We start from the raw sequence: 19,971 nt of genomic DNA, 5'->3' as shown, positions 1-19,971 counted from the left end.
TTTTGTCCTGATGCGCTTTGGGTGGGATTCGAGGAGTCGTTTCGGTCCTACAACTAGGGGATGTTGCCAGATGCAGCTTAAGTTTGAGCGCTGAACAAGACAGAACAGACGCCCAAACTGAGGAATGCAGTTGCGCGACCAAATGTATATTTTGAGACAAAGTTGACGAACAGAAAGGGCCACATGCAAAAAAGGGCACAGCTCTCTCAGAGGCACTTGAGGTTAATTGTGTCCCATAGTAGTCTATCTTCAGCGCCCCGTCGACTTACAGAAGTCTGGTCTGGAGCAACTCCACTTGTTATCAAGGTGTCTAGATTCCTCTGGCCGTGTGTGGGTGGGTGCGGTGCGGCGGTTTTGGTACTTGTAGTGCGCGTCGTACTTTCGGTACCCTTACCATCCATCCATCCCCCCCAAGTGGTCCGCCAGTTCCAGGTGTTAGTGAGCTCAAGGGCTCAGACGTAATGTGCGCCGCTCTTGATACAGTACAACCAATACCCATTACTACCACACTATAAAACCAGATATATATGGAAACCACATATGTCTTGACCGCCAGCCAGCGTTACATTGTTCCGAAATCACTCTAATAGGCTACGAATGACAGCCGATTGATTTTCAGTTTACGACTGACTCTTTGTACGCCCTGAAAGTGAGACATTTTGCACATGTGACTTTCAGCTGTACATTGACGCATACGCACGATAAAATGGCATTTCCTGACCAAGAATACAAACATACAATTTTTCACGGACTTTTTGCCTTGCTCGATTCGCAATGCTAGCTCGCTAGGTGTATCCTCATGGCCACGAGAACTAGCACATTCAATGTATAGATTATAGATTCGCAGACAGTTGTCAAAATCGCAGCCTCTCTTGCTCATTGTTGGCACATCCAGGCTCGTCAAGCAAACATAGACCTCCAGACGCCCTCCTCTCGGCAGCTAGAGCCTATCAGTAAACATGCTCCACCTTCATATGACATCACAAATGCATTCTCGAGTCGAGGAACAAGCCTTTCAAGATTCACTCAAAACTTTTCCGATCCGCTTAAACTCCAATATCGTGTCCCTCTAGTGTACATGGTGGAGGAACATTCGCAGAAAAAAACACATCATTAATAACAACAAAAGTAGTGAGAACGGTCGTGCGAATTAAAAAGATGTCTGCCCAAAAATTCGCAGCACATGAGGCCCATATCATCTTGTCAACGGAGTCACTTTGCCCTCCCGTGTGACAATATCTAAGGCCATATTTGCTGTTTCTTTTCCCTTTTTCATTTGCGAATCTTTCCACCGAAATTGACAAGCCGTACCTGTTCTCTCCTTTGTTCTTTCATCATCCCTCATTCCAATGCTCTTCCAGACGGCGTTGATAATTTAGTTCATGATAGGGCTGTCCTGCTACTTCATAATCGTCGGCTTGAACAGGCCACTCATCCGGATAACATGTTGTTTCTAGTCAAGGTAGGTGGGTTGATTTAGGCTGTAGCAGCCGGGGCGGCGGCGGCATCGGTCTCCTCGGGCTTAGACTCAGACTCGGCAGGGATGTTAGCCTCCTCGTCGGTCTTGTCGGGGCTGTCGATGGCGACCTTGACAGCAATCTCACGACCCTCAATCTCCTTGCCGTTCATCTCTGTAACGGCCTTCTGCTGCAACTCTTCCGAGGCCAACGTGACAAAACCGAAGCCACGTCCCTTGCGAGGCTCACCACGGGCCTGGAGCTTCTTGATCATGAAGCGAGGGATTGGGCGGAGAGCAATCTTGGCAGAAGATGGCTCGTATGCTGCGAAGAGCTCCTTGAGCTGTAGAGACGAAAAAGAGTCAGCATTGTGCATCTTGCGAAACAGTACTCTAGTACACGAGCAATCGTGGGTTGATTTACCTTCTCCTCGGTCAGGTCGTAGGGCAGGTTGGCAACCATGACCTTGTTCTTCGAGGCGATACCGTCGGCAGGGGGTCCGCGCTCGCGCTTCTGAGCAGGGCGGTTCTTGTCCTGCTTGTCCTTGGCAGTCTTGGATGAGTCAGCATTGATCTTGTTGGTGATGTCGCTCAATGGTTGAACCTCTTCAGTAGTAGCTGCCTCGGCGGGAGCGGCAGCAGCCTCCTCGGTGGCGGGGGCTTCCTCATTTCCTCCGTCCTAAAGACATGTCAGCACGATATGCTGGTAACGATGAATGATGAGCGCTCGATGCGCAGTGTCACAAACGTACAGATCGACCGGCGCGGCCTGCACGACCACCACGGCCACGTCCGCGACCGCGACCACGACCAGAAGCCTTGCGGCGGGCACCCTCGGCACCCTCGCCATTGGCAGCGCTCTCAGTCTTCTCACCAGCGGAGGTGGGAGTTCTGGCAAGTTGAACCGAGACCTTACGCTCGAGAATCTCCTTGCCCGAGAGCTCAGCAATAGCGCGCTCGGCTTCGGTGGGGGTAGACAGGTCAACGAAAGCGTAACCGACAGGGCGGTCAGTACGGGGGTTCTTGGGAATAGAAACGGACTCGCTACAAGATGGGGTTGTTAGCAATGCCCACGCCGTGTTTGTCATGTCGGGCGATTAGTGGGGGTAATCGAGGATTCCACTGATAGCTCTTGGTGGTATTCCCGTAAACAGTACCCAGATGGATCATTGATAAGTGAAATCGTCGGGGGAGATGAGTCACGAGGGCTTGAAGCCAGGCGGGAAGCTTGGGAAGGGAGGCCTTGATCATCACGGAGAGATATTCGATAGAGCAGATGGAAGATGGAGGCAAGACTTACACAAGGTAACCCTTGAAGAATTCCTTCAACTCCCCCTCAGTTGTCGCATATGCGAGGTTGCCGATGTACAGGCGGCGACCCTCGGCGGCACTGGCATGGACGGCGGCATCCTTGTTCTCGTCCTTGCCGGTGAGGGAAGTGTTGCTCAGAGCGTTGGTAACGTCGTTGACGGCATCGGATGCGACATCAGCAACTTTCTCCACGGTGCTGGCCATTTTGACTTGATGGTGATTGATGGTTGGGCGGTTGGGGTTGGTGTGGATAGTGTGGACGTTAAGTTGATGTTGAGTTGTCACGGGGGTTCGTTCGGTGGAATTGAACTCTGATCAATGGGGGAGTGATTAAAGGGTGGCTTCGTGCCCTAGATACAGTGAGAGGAAGCTTGCGGAGGTGTTGGTGTTGACACAAGATGGCTTGAGTTGTGTGTTGTGATTGACAGGTGTGAAGAGGAGGGAGAGAAGGGAGGTCGTCGAATGGCAGAATGGCCACGAAAAATAATTAATTCTCCGGGAAGGGGCTAGCGTCTTGGTGGGGACACGGCGGGGGGGTGGCAGGAGCGATTGTCTGGGATCGGATTTGCTTGTCGTCGTGGTTCCTGCGTATTGGGTAGGCGCAATACAGGAAGGAAATGGGACAAACAATGCAAGTAGTAGTTTGACTGGCTTGTATGGCATGCGAATGATTCCAATTTCTTCATGGATAAAATCATATGTGCATGTGAGATCAGATACAAAAGTGTCTCTGACAAGAATTCCGCAATGTCGTACTGATATGCAATTTGTAGCGCAAGCTGAGGCGCTCAATGCATCGAAGGCTTGGATTGCTTCGGCTTGTTGCTCAATTTCAACTAGTACAGTGCTCTCAACTTGCAGCAGCCGCCGCCGTCGTTTCCGTCATCTTGTCTTTGTGTAGAGAAACAATAGGACAAATAACGGAAAGGACAAAGAAAGGCCAGCAGTTAGCAACCTTCCAAACAGGCTTGCCCTTGCCCCAGAGGTATATATTATACATTCAGTTGGGGTACGGCTGCATCATCCCAACAAATGTTGGAAAATTGCCTGCGTTTTTCTACATAGGTGCAAACGAATGCGGTCATGTCAATTATAGAAGCGCATATAGCAATCCTTACCTGCGAAAGAAGTCGAGATTTTATTTTGAAAAGAAAGTCATTGCCCAGTCTTTACACTAGACCGACCATGACTGGGGGTGTGTGTCTGAAGTGATCTGCTGCTATGATGGAATGCAATCGATAACGGAGCACGTAACCGAACCTGCCTACCTAGCATTTCCTGGTCGACTCTTGCGACAGACGGGCCGCTGTTTCGTCTACAACTAGAGTCTATATGATCAAAGCCCCGAAGAAATGACTCCCTCCACGCATCTGATTAGTACTGCCGAGGATTATAGACTTGATACGTATCGTGTTGGGTTGCGAGATATCAAACAGATCACAGAGGAGCTGTATTAGCAAGAGGGGTGCCCTGACGAACATAATCCACTCTGGAAGCTAGGTTGCCTAGATCTCCGTTGCTGGTGGAGGAACGGCGTTGCTTGTCCTGGTCAGACCAGGGTTCTAGGGGCTCTATAAGGAAGAATGACACAGGCCTCCTGTCTCGCCTGTGGAAATCCCCAGCGCCCGACTCGTTTTCCAGTCAGTCCTTATTCTTGCATCATAGGCCTGGCTTAGTTATCGCCACTCACTAGTTTGATATCTGGTAGGCGAAATGTATTGTTATCGACCATGTCTCATCGTCAAAATGCGCTCGCGGTTCCCAAGATATGCCAAATACTTGAGGTTTGGACCTTTATTGTAGTAGTACCTTGTTACGTGCCACGTGTAAAGATGTAATTTGATTGAATGAGTTGTCTCGAGGTTGATATTGATATCGTTTGCATGAAGTGCGCAAATTGGACTACTTCAGTGGGCATTGGCAAGAGAGACTATATATTCGCAGCAGGGTCGCATTGTGCGCCGGTTGGCTCCCGGTGTACATAGTAGGTAGCATCTGAATGGTAGCCTCAAGAGGCACTCCACAGGTAAAGCGACAAGCCGTCTCCCGCGTCCAAGCTACGCGCATTCATGGTGTTGACAACCCTGGCCTGGCTACCTAGACATTCAACAAGTCTGCAACCACCTTCTAGAAGAGATCAAAGAAGCATCTCAGGGCACGGTGTCGAACGCCACAAGGATAGCTCTAGAGCTACCCCTTACGGGGCGCTCAAGATACCCTGCAGACACCATTGCCCTGTCAGCTTGGATCCCCAGCCGCCTTTGGCTTTGAATTCCATTGATAAAGAACAAAAACCAGACCGCCCCTATTGATCCTTGCTTGCAGCGCTGACAATGATAGGGGCTCAATGCTCGCCAGCAATGACGCCTGATATGGCCACGGGATGCTGTGATCCAAACGATGGCTACCAAAGGCACAATTATGGCGCAGCCCTCAAATCGCACGAAAGACAGAAATTATGGTTAATAGAAAAGAAAAAGAAAAAGGTGCTTTGTGGCATGTGACGGTGCAGGGCTCCTCCAGTCGCTCAGCTATACATAGTCCTGGAAATGCATACCTGCTTGCGATCATACCTTAAATAAATCTTGGGTAGCGGGGCGAGCGCTGGCCGCCGTCGAGCAAGCTCATCGGTGCTTTTTGAGGGCCGCTTGTACATGGGCGCACTCAGCCTTATGGTTTCCATTTCCCAAGTATGTAGTAGTATAAGTAGAATGATGATGATGAAGAAGAAGAAGAAGGAAGAAATGAAGGAGGGGAGAAGACTGTGTAATGTTTAGGCCAGTCTTTCGATTTGCTGGCTTACTTGATATCAATTGTAAGAATATGAATGTATTTATTGTTCTGACTGCAAAGGTAATCTCTGTGGGTCATATTACCTGAGAGTCAAGGAATTTTTCCCAGGTATTCTACTTGGTACCACGTACGCTCTGGTCGACAAGGTGGAGAAGGCAGAGAAGGCAGTTGACTAAAGGCATTCTAGAACAATGGCCCTGCTTCTTTCTACCTCGATTTCCAGCCCAGGCCACATTGCTCGAGTGAAATTATATCGCAATAAAAACTGTCCCTTTCCTTTTGGGTAGCTACATTGCAGCAAAGAAAGGTTTGGAGTTTCGGCGCAGGCGAGAGCCGACGCATAGCATTCATCAGAAGATACAGCTTTCTTTCCTTCACCCGACAAGCTGCAAGAATGTCAAATCTGCCTGGTGCTATCAAGGTAGTCTGCTCCGGGAAATGCGCCTCAACCTACTAATGCTCCCCCGCATTTCCAACAAGGACTGGTGATATATGAGTGCCTCCCTCCATGATAGTTAGCCCCCAAGATCGATCGAGATATGAGCCACTGAGGGCCATCTTGGTATGACTTCCATACGACATGGCGCCGCCTCAGTAGTAGTAGGAGGTACCAGACTGGCATACACAATGTACTGCCGTGGGTTAGAACGGACTCGGAGAGTACAAAAGTATAGTTTTCGCACCCACCCCCTCTCATTCCAGTTGTCTCAAGCTGTTTCTCATCGCCATTCACCCGTGTCCTTGCAGAATTTTAGAGTTCAAAGGGTTGAGTTACATACAAACCGCTGTTTACCAACACTCTTTCGCAAGTCTCGAGAGCATAGCCGTTAAGCTCCCCCCTTTTAGCTTGGTGGTGCAACAATGCTCATGCCGAGAGGCGTTTAGGCCTTGGTAGGTGCCCATAGGAATCCGAATCCATGAATCCAATGCCAAGGAGGGCCGGAGATGACCAGCACACGGGCTCTCGACATGGAAGTCGTTTAGTTCCTTAACATTATTAATAAAAATCGTCATCAGGCCATCACGCGAGCAGCACGTAGCTGCAGACAAATCGCCGAGACTTTCTTGTCTGTTTCTCCAAACGCTTCTTGTCTCGTACAGAAGCTGCGCTTCGAATGATATAGTCAATAACTTCCAAGCAGAACTTTTGAGTTGCACCCGAGGTTGAATAGCACGATTGGAACCGGCCGTCATGGCACCATATGCCAAACATCCCTACCTATCTGCCTACATGTCTGAACTACCTCATGCACGCTCCAGCATTTTCGAACAACCCCAAAGCTGCGAGGAGAACGACGATGCCAGTGTTAGTGCCCGGCAAGCAGCAGCATCTGTTTGTGTATGGGCAGGACCGAGTCGTCGTGGGATGATTTAGACTTCTGGCCCGGTTATTGTTCAATGGGGTGGCAGAGGCATGAGAGTTCATAGCTATCCAGGCTGACCAATCGTGTCGGATCACTCGGCGCAGAAGCACCATGCCCCGGCCATGATCTAAGGATCCCCGAAAGCTGACGCCGTCTAAAAATGTAGGCATGTTCGTAGACTAGTAGTATGTAGGTGAGCAGCATTGATAAAGTTCCCCAAAAAGCACATGGCTCTCGCTATGCGATCGGCACCTCTGCTCATTAGTATTTTGGTTTCCCTTGGCTGTCTTATGCTAGGTGGTTTCACCTTAGAACCTCTCCCTGGCTGAGTGATCAATCCATTGAACTTCATCCCTGCCCATGGGTGGCTCGTTCGCCAATCCATAAAGGAGCCAAACACCCATCCAGAATCATCCCTTTCCCGTTGCTTCAATCAATCCGTCACTAAAGGACGAATTTACATCATTGACATTCCCTCGGAGCCAGCGACTTTTCTGATGAGAGTTATATTTGTCACAAACCATTTCCCGAGACCATCCTGACATAAACTTTCCCCTCCCGTTGGCCCATACCAGTTGCAGATTATTAGAACAAACACCCTTGGCTTTATTGTTCAGGCGTTGTTCCACCAACTCCACCAGACACCACCGCAGGCCTCCACTCTATATGAGGCTGTAGACGCGGTCTGGGGACTATCTCGCGCTGCTACCGACGGATATAGGAGTAGTATAAAGAGTCTACTCCTCCAACAACACACCTTGCTCTTCTTTTCCAACAATCTAGTTACAACTCCTGGAGAGAACGATATCGTATCCAAGAGGATGGACACTCAAACTCTTGGGACTGAGAGACTGACGACAGAGGTCTATTTAACGACCCTGTCGTCGGCTGAGGCGGACCAGCGAGGTCGCAAACGACGCCGAAGCCCCGCACCCTTCTTGACAGTCACCACAAGACAAGTGCCCTCGGGCGAGTCTACGACATTTCGAGGCCGTTCCCGATTCCGGTCGACGTCTCGCCTGGACGGCTCGAGGAACGTGTCGCGCATGAGGGATGCATCATTGTCGCCCACGCGACGCAAGATTCTGCGCATGGCACGGCTGATTGCCCGGCACAGGAGCCAGAGCCCTTCAAGATCTCGGTCACCTCATTCACAAGAGCTCCCCAAAAGAAGACGACAGAGAACACGAAGCCGCGGCCGAGAGCACCACCCTCATGAGCACGCTGCCGTAGCCGAGCACTGCTCCGGCCTTCGGCACGAAATTGTTATCAAGACAGAGGCCGTGGCTGACAAGCAAAACGGCCTAGGTTGATATGCAAAAAAATGGGGTGAAATAGCATTGACGACGAAAAAGAAGAAACAAGACAGAGAGAAAATTGGAGACAAAAGCACCAAAAAGGGATAGGGTAGACCCCATAAACGGGGCCCTGTCATGCAGACTACACACTACTACCCACGTACATGAGGCAAGCGCACTACTATTATGCATCACCTTGCACCACTACAGACACTACGGAACAGAGAGAAGGCTCATGTCTGTCTTCCTACAATAGGCCCAAGGGGTTATCACAGCACGCCTCAACAGAACCGAACAGCGGCATCTTATATGTCCTGAAACAAGGACTTGAGATCATCTGGCCTGGCGGTAAATCAGCATCGGAAAAGTCGGAGTTATCGCATTCACGATTGATCAACTTTGTACGGAAGCAAATTGGCGCTTTTTTTTTTTATCCCTCCTCCTGCTCATGCTGATGACCCTTGCAATGGGTCATCAATACCTGCTAAGCCAGCGGGTGGCAGAGCACTGCGCTCTTTTGCGGCAATGGTCACGCGGGGTGACTTATCACTGATGCTCAGCGAGCGATGGCGAGCAAGGGTTCAAAATATTTCTGGGGGAAAAATCAACTTGTTTAAGGTGAGGATGCTGGCGTTATACTTGTACGATGATTGATGTCTTGGTACTTCTTGAAAGATTGGGTCAACAGTGTACGTTGCTACCATTGTACTTATACACACATTGTGCCAGAGACCACGAAGCATATGCAATAAACTGTCGTTGATATCATGTATCGGTATCTTAAGCATGCACTGATGAGAATTTTCAAAGGGTGGTTAGTGACTAATGCTTGAAGGGCGGGTGTTCTTTTTTCTTTTTTCCCTTTTTTTTCATGGGAGATGTATGAGAGTGAATCTTCTTCGGACATCCGCACTTGGCCATCACCTAGTAGATACATCAGATGACTGGGCGGTCTCACGTCCATGCGGAAAATCAAAACCAAAGAGGGTCAACTCAAATGCAGAACAAGCACATAACTAGCCTGCCTACGAACATGTATCCTCGCCGATATGTACAGAGTAGTTTGCCCGTTGAAAGCCGTTTATTACCCTTTGTCCCTACCATACATGCATGTACCACCACAGCATGCCAGGCCTCAAGCCAAGACATTTGTTCCACTTGCAAAAACCCGACTTACTTGTTCTGTATCTAGTCGTTCCCCGAACTAAACACCCAAGGCAAAATCGGGGGTCTCTCTTCTCAGGCTTGCATGGGCACGTGGACACTCCAACTAATCAATATGAGGTTAGGGGACGCCGCCAATAGTTCGTCATTGATCATGGGACCGATAGAGCTTGCGACTTTTGCGCGGGAAGAGTTGCTCCATCTATCCCACGCCAGTTACCAGTCATGGCCCTGGTCTAAATGGAAACTGGGAACATCCCCAATGGGAAATGTAGGGGTCATGCAATATACCAACTCGGTAAGTTGGGCAGAGAATATCTTTCTCTATCCAGGACAAAGGGCGACGGGGCTAATGGGCTACCTCTTAGATGGGTTGCATGGTAGGTAGACATCGACCGACCACCAAGAGAATAACCTATATGCCGGGCATAGCTAACAGCATTCTCGTACATATCGCCGACGTAGAACCCTCGAACTAACTACCTTGACCATGTCTGGAGAAATGCTGATGCAGCTTTGACGCGACCAAACTTTGTCATATATCTAGGTGAAATACTCTGTTCTAGTTTTGATTGCGGACCGACTGCGGACAGCAGACTACGGCAGGAAACAAGTGTGACGCTTTCCGAATTGTACCTGTTCAAAAAAAAAAAAAAAAAAAAAGTAGGCTTGGGATGCACAAGGCAGTCAGTATATAGTGTCCCATCTATATACTTGATGCGCAGGGTAGGACGGGAAGACCCCCAAGACACACCCCTCTACCTGAGGTATGGAGGTGTTTTCGTGTAAGAAAAAGGTCCCTGGATACATGATGGCAATCGAGTAGGTATAGCCTTGGAGCGGATGCAACCTTGAGCCGACGTGGGATGATCATCTGAAGCCTTTCTTGCCCGACAGTAATGTAGCTATGGTGCATATCCACATCTCTCTGCTATGTCAAGGGCCGCGTGACTCGAACAATTTTCTCTACTTACCTACCCAAGAAAGAGCGGCGCGCTGTTTGAGCTCGATTGTGCGGAACATGATGAGAATGACCAGGCACGTTGTAACCTGAATTATCTTTTATTCTCTCGTCCGTATCTTGCCAACCTCTTTTTTTTTTTGCGCCATCGTTGCCAGCCTGGCGTTCCTTCCTGGTGAGATTTCCCTTTATCTTGTAATCAAGCACATTTCGGGCCAAGGCCAGAAAAAAACACCACCAGATTTCAAAGCGCCTAGCAGGTACAGGTACGCGCACCTGCGGGCACTGACTGCAACTTATTACCTCCATTACACAATCAACTCGTTCGCTTGATGCGGCTACTGCCTTGCGCCCAAGGCAAGAAGAAGAGGGAGACAAAAAAAAAGATAACCTAAAATAGAATCACCATCTCCCTTCTGCCTTGGGATACATTGCCACACTTTGAAAATTTTCTCTCTCTTTCTCACTCGTCTTTAACATAGAATAAGACGCCCTTTCATTCTGGGACAATTCATCCCCAAAATCGCCTTCGGCTGTTAGTTCTGGAATTAATTCACCTGTGGTTGCGCTCATTGCTGCTGCCCCACCATCCGAACTCAAGTTACCTCCCGTCAATCATCCCCGGCCTCAGTATTCCGGACCATACACCCTTCTTTCTTTATTTTCGACGTCGCGTTGGGGGATAAACCAGAACATTACCCGGCAAACAAGGGAACGCACAGCCTCGAATTCGTTACTTCTCGACTCGTGGCACGAACGCGCCCCTGTAACAAAGCCCATTCGACTTGGAAGCTCTGGGGCGCAACGCGCAGATCCGCCCGGTCGCCCACCCGCGCGCGCGCATTGATGATACTACAGCTACGTGCAGAGAGCTCCTACCTAGGTTAGAACAAACCGTTTGGCCTTTGTGATGAGGTCCTGTTCTACCACTGCTGCTTGAAGACGACAACTGCATTCAGCCGCACTGGTCACCGGCAGCCGGTGCACTACAAGGCAGCTATCATGGCTTCGGGGAACCACACTTATGGTAAAGCCCACCATTCTCCCAGGGCCTCAACTACAGCGCTCGGCAAGCGTCGAAGCCACAGCGAGGAGATTCCTCAGCACAAAGCAGATCTGGTTTGGCGCAAGCAGTACACGCGCGATGATAATGATCTTGACCAAATCCAACATGAAGAAGATATCTTTATTGACAAGTACAAAGGCTTTCACCCCCCGAACAACTTTGCGAATGGCTCGCCTGCCGCGAGCAGTGCCCCTGCCCCGAATATGCCCATCAATCCGGCTCTCTTGCTAAATCCCAAGGGTTATGCAGCTCCAACAAAGCCACCAACGACCGCGCAGAGTGAAGAAACAAATGGCAATGCAAACTCGAGCGATATGCGTTTTCTAGACTTTCAGTTCTCGAGTCCCAATGATGGCACAGGTTCAAGCGCAAGCACTCCATCGTCTTTCTTTCCACAAGATCCAGACAGCGCCATCCACAGTCACGCGCACACTCCAGTCAACGGCTTCGGCAACATGTTCGAGCGAATGAACAATGTACAAGCACGAACATCCATGCCCCAGATCAAGCGCCGAAAGGTAGATACTGACGGGGACGATCCAACTTCCTCGGGCTTTGGTGGTGGTGGTGGCGGCGGGAGCGGCATGCTAGGCCAATACGTCAAGGACAAACGAGAGGAGGCTGCCAAGAATCCCGCACTCCAGCGTGTCGACACTGTCGATCTCAGCCGTAAGTCTAAACCTCTAATCATCGGTGTCTAGGCGCCCAGGTCGCGACACTAACAAAGTGCTAGTCGATGACGATGGCGACATATTGGAGGTTATCGACGCAAGGGAGCAAGAGGTCTGTTTTGGACAGCTACAGAATGCAAGGATCAACTTTGATTTGATCCCTAGCCCAAAGCCAGGCCAGCGTGCCTTGAACGACCAGTGGTGGCCTCAGGTCAAGATAATGTTGAGTCGAAGGCAGGGCGACCCAACCAATGTCATTTTAGCCAAAGACCACACGCGACAGGTGGTTGGTAGAGTCGATGGGCAAACAGCACTTGGTCTTTCACCATTACTCGATTCTGCGCACGTCACCCTTCGTACTGAGAGCAAGCTTCCCAGCCGGCCCCGACGGCCCGGTGAGCAAGTCGGACAGCCAGTTTCTTTGGCTCTTGCTTTCAACTGTATCCTGTATGGCCCACGAAAATCATCGCGACCGGTAGCCAAGCATCTCTTTTCAAAGGGCTTGAAGTTGATACATCCTACCATGGTAGAGAAGGGAATCAAGTACGAGAACCCAATGGCAGGAGACATCCGGCAGCAAGCCCCCCCTGTTAGAGCACAGTTTGTTCCAGCTCCAGCAGCCATTTCGTATCCGCAAATATCCAGAACCGTCGAGGAAGTTCGTAGCGAAGTCATGGGAGTTTTTGACTCTCTTACCAGAAGCGAGGATTTGCCTGAGATGGAACCCGATGCCAGAATAACCTCGGAGCTACTTCCGCATCAGAAACAGGGCCTGTATTTCATGACCATGAGAGAACGTCCCTGTGACTTGAATGGCAATGGCGGCAATGCGATCAATACATTCTGGAGAGTCCGCTTTGGCAACAATGGACAGAGGGCATATCACAATGTCATTACCGGTCAGACGATTCAACGACCACCGTCCGAGACTTTTGGCGGTATTCTCGCGGATATGATGGGTTTAGGCAAGACACTCAGCATTCTATCATTGATTACGAGCTCACTGGATGCTGGAGAAGAGTGGTCCAAACGCCAACCAGAGCAGCCACCTCCACCTCCTGCCCTAAAGAAGAATGGCCACAGTCGCGGCTTCGATCTGCCCGCCCCCACGCCGTTGGCGCTGACAACCCCTATCCTGAATTCGAGAGCCACGCTTCTTGTTTGTCCGCTCAGCACTGTTGCAAACTGGGAGATACAGATAAAGGAGCATGTCAAGCCCGGCACATTCAAGTACTATATCTACCACGGACCTAATCGCATCAAAGATGCGAGAAAGCTTGCCGACTTTGATCTTGTCATCACGACTTACGGGTCAGTGTCGAGCGAGCTTCGTGCCCGTCATAGAGGTGTCAAGGGACCGCACCCCCTAGAAGACATTAGTTGGTTCAGAATCGCTCTTGATGAGGCGCATATGATCCGAGAGCAGTCCACGTTACTTTTCAAAGCCATTTGTCGTCTTCAAGCAAATCGTCGCTGGGCTGTCACTGGCACGCCCGTGCAGAACAAGCTGGACGATTTGGCCGCGTTGCTGGCTTTTATCCGGTTGAAGCCTTTCGACAACAAAACCACTTTTACACAATACATTGTTCAGCCTTTCAAGGCTTGCGATACCGAGATTGTCCCCAAGCTCCGGGTTTTGGTCGATAGCGTTACTCTCCGTCGTCTCAAGGATAAGATTCATCTGCCGCCCAGGAAGGATCAGATCGTCAAACTTCAATTCTCGCCGACCGAGGCGAAGCTGTACAGGCTATTTGAACAGCAGGCGCAGGACAAGGTCGAGGTGATAAGCCGTGGGCAAGACAAGTTGATCGGTGGAAGAACATACATCCACATTCTGCAATCGATTCTCCGGCTCCGTCTAATTTCGGCACATGGCAAGGAACTCCTAAACAATGACGATCTTCAAGCAGTTCAAGGCATGACACAGGAATCGGCTATTGATCTCGACAGTGATGACGACAACGACGCTCAAAAGGCTGCACTTTCAGAGGCCCGCGCCTATCAGAACTGGGATCTCATGGTTCAAACCAACAGTGATGGCTGTGCGAGCTGTGGCAAGTCTTTGAGCTCGGCCGGTGAGGAATCCGATGTCGAGAACGAACGCGAAGAGAATTTGCTCGGATATATCTCATCTTCCTGCTTTCACCTTTTCTGTCCCTCTTGTAAACCTTTGTGGGACCAGTGGACTAGAGGTCAGTCGCTAGGAACTTGCCCAGTATGCCAAAAAGAAAACGCCAACCTCAGGCTGGTTGAGCTACGAAAAGACAAGGCCGAAGCTGAACATGAGTCTCACCATGCAACGGGTTCGTCCAAGGAGAAATCAATGAACACTGATGGTTATGGTGGACCGCACACCAAGACACAAGCACTTGTCGAGGACCTCTTGAAATTGCAGGAGAAGAGCAACGCCTGCCCAGAAGAGCCACGGTTCAAGTCGGTGGTTTTCTCAGGCTGGACGTCCCATCTCGACCTGATCCAAATTGCCTTGGACAACGCGGGCATTGTCTACACCCGACTGGACGGCAAGATGACTCGGATAGCCCGCACAGCTGCCATGGACAGGTTCCGTGATGATCCTGCAGTCGACGTGATTCTTGTCTCGATCACAGCGGGAGGTCTTGGCCTAAACTTGACTGCAGGCAATAATGTTTACGTCATGGAGCCTCAGTACAATCCGGCCGCAGAGGCGCAGGCAGTTGATCGTGTTCATCGAATCGGTCAGAAGCGTGAAGTGAATATCGTCCGCTACATCATGGAGAACAGTATAGAGGAGAAGATGCTGGCACTCCAAGATAAGAAGAACAGACTAGCCAACTTGTCCATGAATCGTGGCAAGGCTATGGACAAAGGTGAAGCTGCAAAGCAGAAACTCATGGACTTGCGTAGTCTATTCAGATGATTCAGTGGCAGGGTGTTGCAGTTGAGCAAGGCACGGCTATGACGTGGATGTAACAATCATGTACATTGCTCTGCACATTTTGTCAAAACCTGACGACCGAGGTCCCGATTTCATCATCGTGGAGTTCAAATGGGTGCATAGTGTACCGTCATGGTGCCTCGCCCAGATTTTCTCTCACAATAATTCGACCGACAGCAGCGAGCTTGGTCAAAAAGGAGTTTGGTGTTTCATGTTTATAAATGAAGACTTACGAAGAATATTCTCACACGAGTTGCATTACGCGGAGTTGGCGGTCTGCATTTGCCTCGGCTGGGATCCAAAGGACAAGACCCAAGAATGGGAGCCTTGTGCCTTGATCTCAGTGAGGGCGCGGCGTTGTATCTTTCATGGGAGTCGGGGAGGAGGGAGTCTGAGTCAAGGACCATCGGCATATTCAGCTTCTGGAGGGCTGGAACGGCGGAAGCATTTGCGCTCGTCCCATTGTGGACTATCTCTTTTGAGAAGAGTCGCTCACGGTTCCCCTTGTCTATTACTTGAGATACCATTTGATGCTTTGGCCAGCTTAGAGAGATAATGATCCACAGGTCTACAGTCTGTCCTACGTTCCTCGGTCTTGTCCCCCCAATCATGCGATCAATTGTTCCGTGACATAAAAATCACATGTGCACATCTCTCCATTGACATGTAAATCACTATTTTGCGTCACTTGCGACTATGTAATGGCAGACAAGGATCACTGCACGTAAAAAGTCCATGGTCGTCATCAAATTTCTTGAATGAAACTAGACTACATCTTGCATCATAGGGCTGATAGCGGCCAAGGGTTTTTAAGAAAAATACCGATCCGTTGGGGGACCGACTGGGACGCTGATTGACATGTGAGACCGAACATTTTCGCCTCGCTCCAATAACCGCGAGATCCACTTTCTTTTCAACTCGACTTGGGTTTTTTTTCTATCCCGGACTGCCGATAATGTTGGGGCAGTACAATTACCTAGCCTTAAATTGGTAGGGAAGACTAAAAACACTAGTTACATACATTACAGTACCTTGAGTTTAGCATATTCGTTAACAAAAACTTGCACATAAGAAATCAGTATTTATGATGTTTATGATAATTTTAATCATGTGATTTGTTTATTTTGATGAATTTCAGTCCTATTTGATCAGTCTTTTGATCATGCGCCGTTGTTGTGAACCAGAATCTCCTGAACTCCATGGGAAAAGCCAAATCTTCGCTTCCGTCCAACGACGAAATAGATATTCTATGTACAGAACGGGACCTCACAAGCGTGAGTGGTTAATTGAGCTGCCCCGTAAAAATCACGTGGTACACCCCTCCACACAATCTTGACAGTCTTGTCGAGTCTATTCTTTTGTTGTATCCCTCCAATGCATGTGCCCTTCTGCGAGACACTGCCTCGTTCAAATTGTTGAATCCTATTAAACCTCCAGTGTCATTACTCATGCAGCCTCTGCGCTCGAGATGGGCTGTGTAAGGCGAGTGACTTGGTCGCCAGCTCGGACAATGCGCTGCCCAGTCGAATCGTTGACAACAATGGTGTCCTTGTTCTCGGACTGTGCTCGCTTCCAGATTTCGACCTCGCATCCACCACGGAGAACACCTACACGCATGGTCGACAACAAGTTGTGAGCAGCGTTAGAGTGCAAGTAGACACCACCGTTGAAGATGGCAGTAGCGTCCTTGCCAATGGCGGAGGAAATGAGAGCCTTGCCACCGGGGTGGTCCTTGATGAAGTCGGTTACGTCGTGAATGACACCAGCAATGGCAACAAGAGCCTTGCCGTTCTTGGACTCGGCGACGAAGTCGTCCCAGTGAATGACGGGCAACTGGTCCAAAGGAGTACCCCAGTCGAGAATAGCACGCTTTTGGTCAAGCTTCTTCTGCAGCTGCTGAACACGGCCCTTCTCGATCTCGTTGGAGCGGAACTGCTTGAGGTCGTAGGCGAGGCCGAGCTTCTTCCAGGTCCAGATGGACCACTTGGTGGGGTCGTACTGCCACCACTCAATGGCGTTGCGGTAGTCGGAGGGAAACTCGTGATGGAAGTTGTGGTAACCCTCACCCAAAGTAACCAATGCAGTAATGACGTGGTCACGGGGCGAGTTGCGGTCGTCGAAAGGCTGGTCACCGAGCCAGTGAGCCAGAGAGTTGACGCAGAAAGTGGCCTGCTGGACGAAGAAGATACGGAGGATACCGGCGTAGATGAAACCGCCAGCCCAGTCATTCCAGCCAAGACCGCAGACCAGCATTGGGAACACAAGACCCATGGCGATGACACACTTGATAAAGTGAGTGTGCTGGAAGACAACAACAGGGTCATCGTTGAGATCAGTAATGTCGGTACGGCCAATACGCTTGGGGTTCTGCTTCATGACCATCCATCCCAGGTGAGAGTACAGGAGGCCCTTGCGAACGGAGTAGGGATCCTTCTCGGTATCGGTGTATCGGTGGTGAGCACGGTGGTCCCGAGACCACCATCTGATAGAACCCTCCACAGCACCAGCACCGACGGCAGCGAGGTAGATCTTGAGGGGGGTAGAAGCCTTGTAGGAAGTGTGTGCCCAGAGACGATGGTAACCTTTTTGTGCAATGTTAGTAACAATATCTCCCAGATGAGCGAGCCCCAGTCATGTGCTCTGGTTGACTTACCAGCCGTGATACCGAGACCGGTGTTGAAGTAGTACACCACGGAAAAGATGGCAGTGTAGAGGTGAAGAGGAGTCCAGTAAGCAGCGATGCAGCCGGCCAGGGGGACGCCGATAATGAAGGTGACGTTCAACCAGTTGACGTGCTTGTACCAATTGCCCCAAGTGATTGGGGTCTCTGTGATGTGCGGCTTCTTCAGGTCGTAGCCCTTGCCTCGCAGAGGCTTGTAGTCCTTGGTGCCGTCAATGACAGGCGTGCCCACCGGGGCCTTAGCATCCGACGACATGATGGACAATGTCGATCGAATGAGAGAGCAAATTAAAAACGGAGGATGGAAAAAAAAAGGAAACCGATAAGTTGTTGATGTTATCGGGCCTCGAGATAAGTATCGAGGACTTGTTGGTGTTTGACGAACAGCGTGAGGGGGAAGGAAACAAAAGAGGAATGCATGGACGGGCTGAGAGAAGAATATTTATCGAGAAGGAAGGCAGAGGTACCAAAGTACTATGCGGTGGGTACCTAGTGTGTAGAGTCTGGCTTTGGTGGGACAGATGGGCAAGATGGCGGGGACTAGGACTGGGGACAGAGCGAACAAAGTGGCGCTCCTATGGTTGGTTTTGTTTTTTTTTTTTTGCCTCTCGGGCAAGTCAATGGGTATGATGACCCTGCGTCCAGATCAGTCCAGTTCATTCGTTTGGGGGCGGTCGGCACAGCAGATGATGTTGCATGGCTTGTTGTGTTGATTGTTTGCATGCAAGCATATGTGCTTGGTAACGTAAATTACTCGGAATGGGGTAAAAGAGACCCCTTATGCCCAGTATAAAACTCTTGATACTAAAATCACTCTACACGCATACTCGGTAGCTTGGCTCTGGTTCTTGCGTGAGTTGCCTTATTAGTTACTTTTTGACATTCCACCCAACGTGGTTGATCAAGTTTCACCTTGAAGCACACTGTTTGTTTTCAAGTGTCCAACAACAGACAGGGTCTTTTTAGTTGACATATGCAGTCCAGTGGTTATTGTATAAAAAATCAGACGGATTCCCTAAGAATTTCACGTTTGGTTGCTTGTCATGGACCAGAGATAAACTCTTGCCATGTTGCGTTTATAGCTGACTAGACTCAGTCCACAAGGGAAAAACATCCTGCTCATAGGGGATAACTTCTTTGCTAAAGTCTGCGCGATGATCACAAGCACATGATCAAAGGTGAACAACAACAGATCGTCACGGGCACGTCAACCAAAGAAAGTCATAGCCGAGGCGAAAAAACCCGGACAATCACAAACGTGGGGGACTGGGGAGCAGCAAACAAGGGGGAAAGAGATCCGTAACCGAACAGCATGGCCGCCACTGACTGGCCAATCTCAATTCTCCATATGGTGATTCGAATCCTCGGTTCTTGGGTGTCATGTTGCCGCTGGTTCCAAAGAATTCGACCGTGGATAACTGACAGTGCTGAGTGCTGACTGAATGTTCCCAGTTCCAGGGCAACATGTCGTTGTTGTTGGGGGAAATTGTTGGGAGTTGGGTTGACGGTGATTGGCCAGGAAATCAAGACGCCATGGGAGGGCGAAACAGGGGTCCTTCCTGATTAGGTGGGTATCAACTGTCTCCAGCCAACCAGCCTCCATCAGTGGTGACCCGGAACTGGCGCCCGTGCCAATTTGATGTCTGGTGCCTCTGGTAGCGTGTAGAAGGTACGTACTTTTCACACTTACAATTGCCCAGATTGCATACCTCAATGCAGCATTGATACCCATGTACAGAGTACTCTGTCATACCTATGTAGAGCTCAATCCGTCTAGAAAGATTCAGACTCGTCACTCATCTTTATCGTCAAGTGCTTTCAAGAGATATTCCAACGACAAAATCATCAGTGGCTAGAGATGGCAAACGGGAAATGCTATCATGGACTTTATTGTCTGGGAGGGAGTGCTTATCGCATGTAAGCTGCAATGCGCAGGTCGGAAAAGCGGATCTTCAACAGCCCCCCAGCAAGCTGCTACTATCGGGTGGAGGAATGGCGGTTGAGCACCAAACTGAACCTTTTGAGTTTTGAATAGTTGACAACCACATGTGCTAAACTCTGTTTCTCTTTTAACATTCACCGACAGGACATGCAGCAGCAAGCAAATGCCGGAAACTTTACCGTTCCTTTTCTTAAAGCTTGCTCGCCAACCAAACCCAGATCAGGGCCAATATGCATCGCCCAGAACGTTGCTAGTCACCGCTGATAGGATGATCTTCTGCTACTGTCTCAATTGTTTACAAACTCTCCCCCTCAATGGTACGCCATCGGGGAGAATGAGATGATGCAA

At 49.9% G+C, this 19,971-nt stretch overlaps 4 protein-coding genes across 4 annotated transcripts; 2 read left to right on the top strand and 2 right to left on the bottom strand.

The window, feature by feature from the left end:
• Window positions 1-1,476: 1,476 nt before the first annotated feature.
• On the bottom strand, window positions 1,477-2,971 carry PFICI_05203 (uncharacterized protein; the record flags this gene model as incomplete). The annotated part of the gene is made up of 4 exons (XM_007833784.1): window positions 1,477-1,800; window positions 1,881-2,135; window positions 2,209-2,500; window positions 2,757-2,971. 4 exons carry the CDS (start codon window positions 2,969-2,971, stop codon window positions 1,477-1,479), a joined length of 1,086 nt encoding a protein of 361 aa, XP_007831975.1.
• Window positions 2,972-7,745: 4,774 nt separating this feature from the next.
• On the top strand, window positions 7,746-8,237 carry PFICI_05202 (uncharacterized protein; the record flags this gene model as incomplete). The annotated part of the gene is made up of 1 exon (XM_007833783.1): window positions 7,746-8,237. One exon carries the CDS (start codon window positions 7,746-7,748, stop codon window positions 8,235-8,237), a length of 492 nt encoding a protein of 163 aa, XP_007831974.1.
• Window positions 8,238-11,349: 3,112 nt separating this feature from the next.
• PFICI_05201 (uncharacterized protein) lies at window positions 11,350-14,983 on the top strand (the record flags this gene model as incomplete). The annotated part of the gene is made up of 2 exons (XM_007833782.1): window positions 11,350-12,082; window positions 12,147-14,983. 2 exons carry the CDS (start codon window positions 11,350-11,352, stop codon window positions 14,981-14,983), a joined length of 3,570 nt encoding a protein of 1,189 aa, XP_007831973.1.
• Window positions 14,984-16,447: 1,464 nt separating this feature from the next.
• Window positions 16,448-17,937, bottom strand: PFICI_05200 (Acyl-CoA desaturase; the record flags this gene model as incomplete). Its single annotated transcript, XM_007833781.1, has 2 exons — window positions 16,448-17,583; window positions 17,655-17,937. The coding sequence occupies 2 exons, from the start codon at window positions 17,935-17,937 to the stop codon at window positions 16,448-16,450; spliced, it is 1,419 nt and encodes a 472-aa protein (XP_007831972.1).
• Between the last annotated feature and the right edge of the window lie 2,034 nt (window positions 17,938-19,971).

Source organism: Pestalotiopsis fici, assembly GCF_000516985.1.
Source record: "Pestalotiopsis fici W106-1 unplaced genomic scaffold PFICI_Scf_3, whole genome shotgun sequence".
Classification (NCBI taxonomy): domain Eukaryota; kingdom Fungi; phylum Ascomycota; class Sordariomycetes; order Amphisphaeriales; family Sporocadaceae; genus Pestalotiopsis; species Pestalotiopsis fici.
Note: the sequence above shows the minus strand (reverse complement) of the source record. Positions and strands in the feature narration are given on the sequence as shown.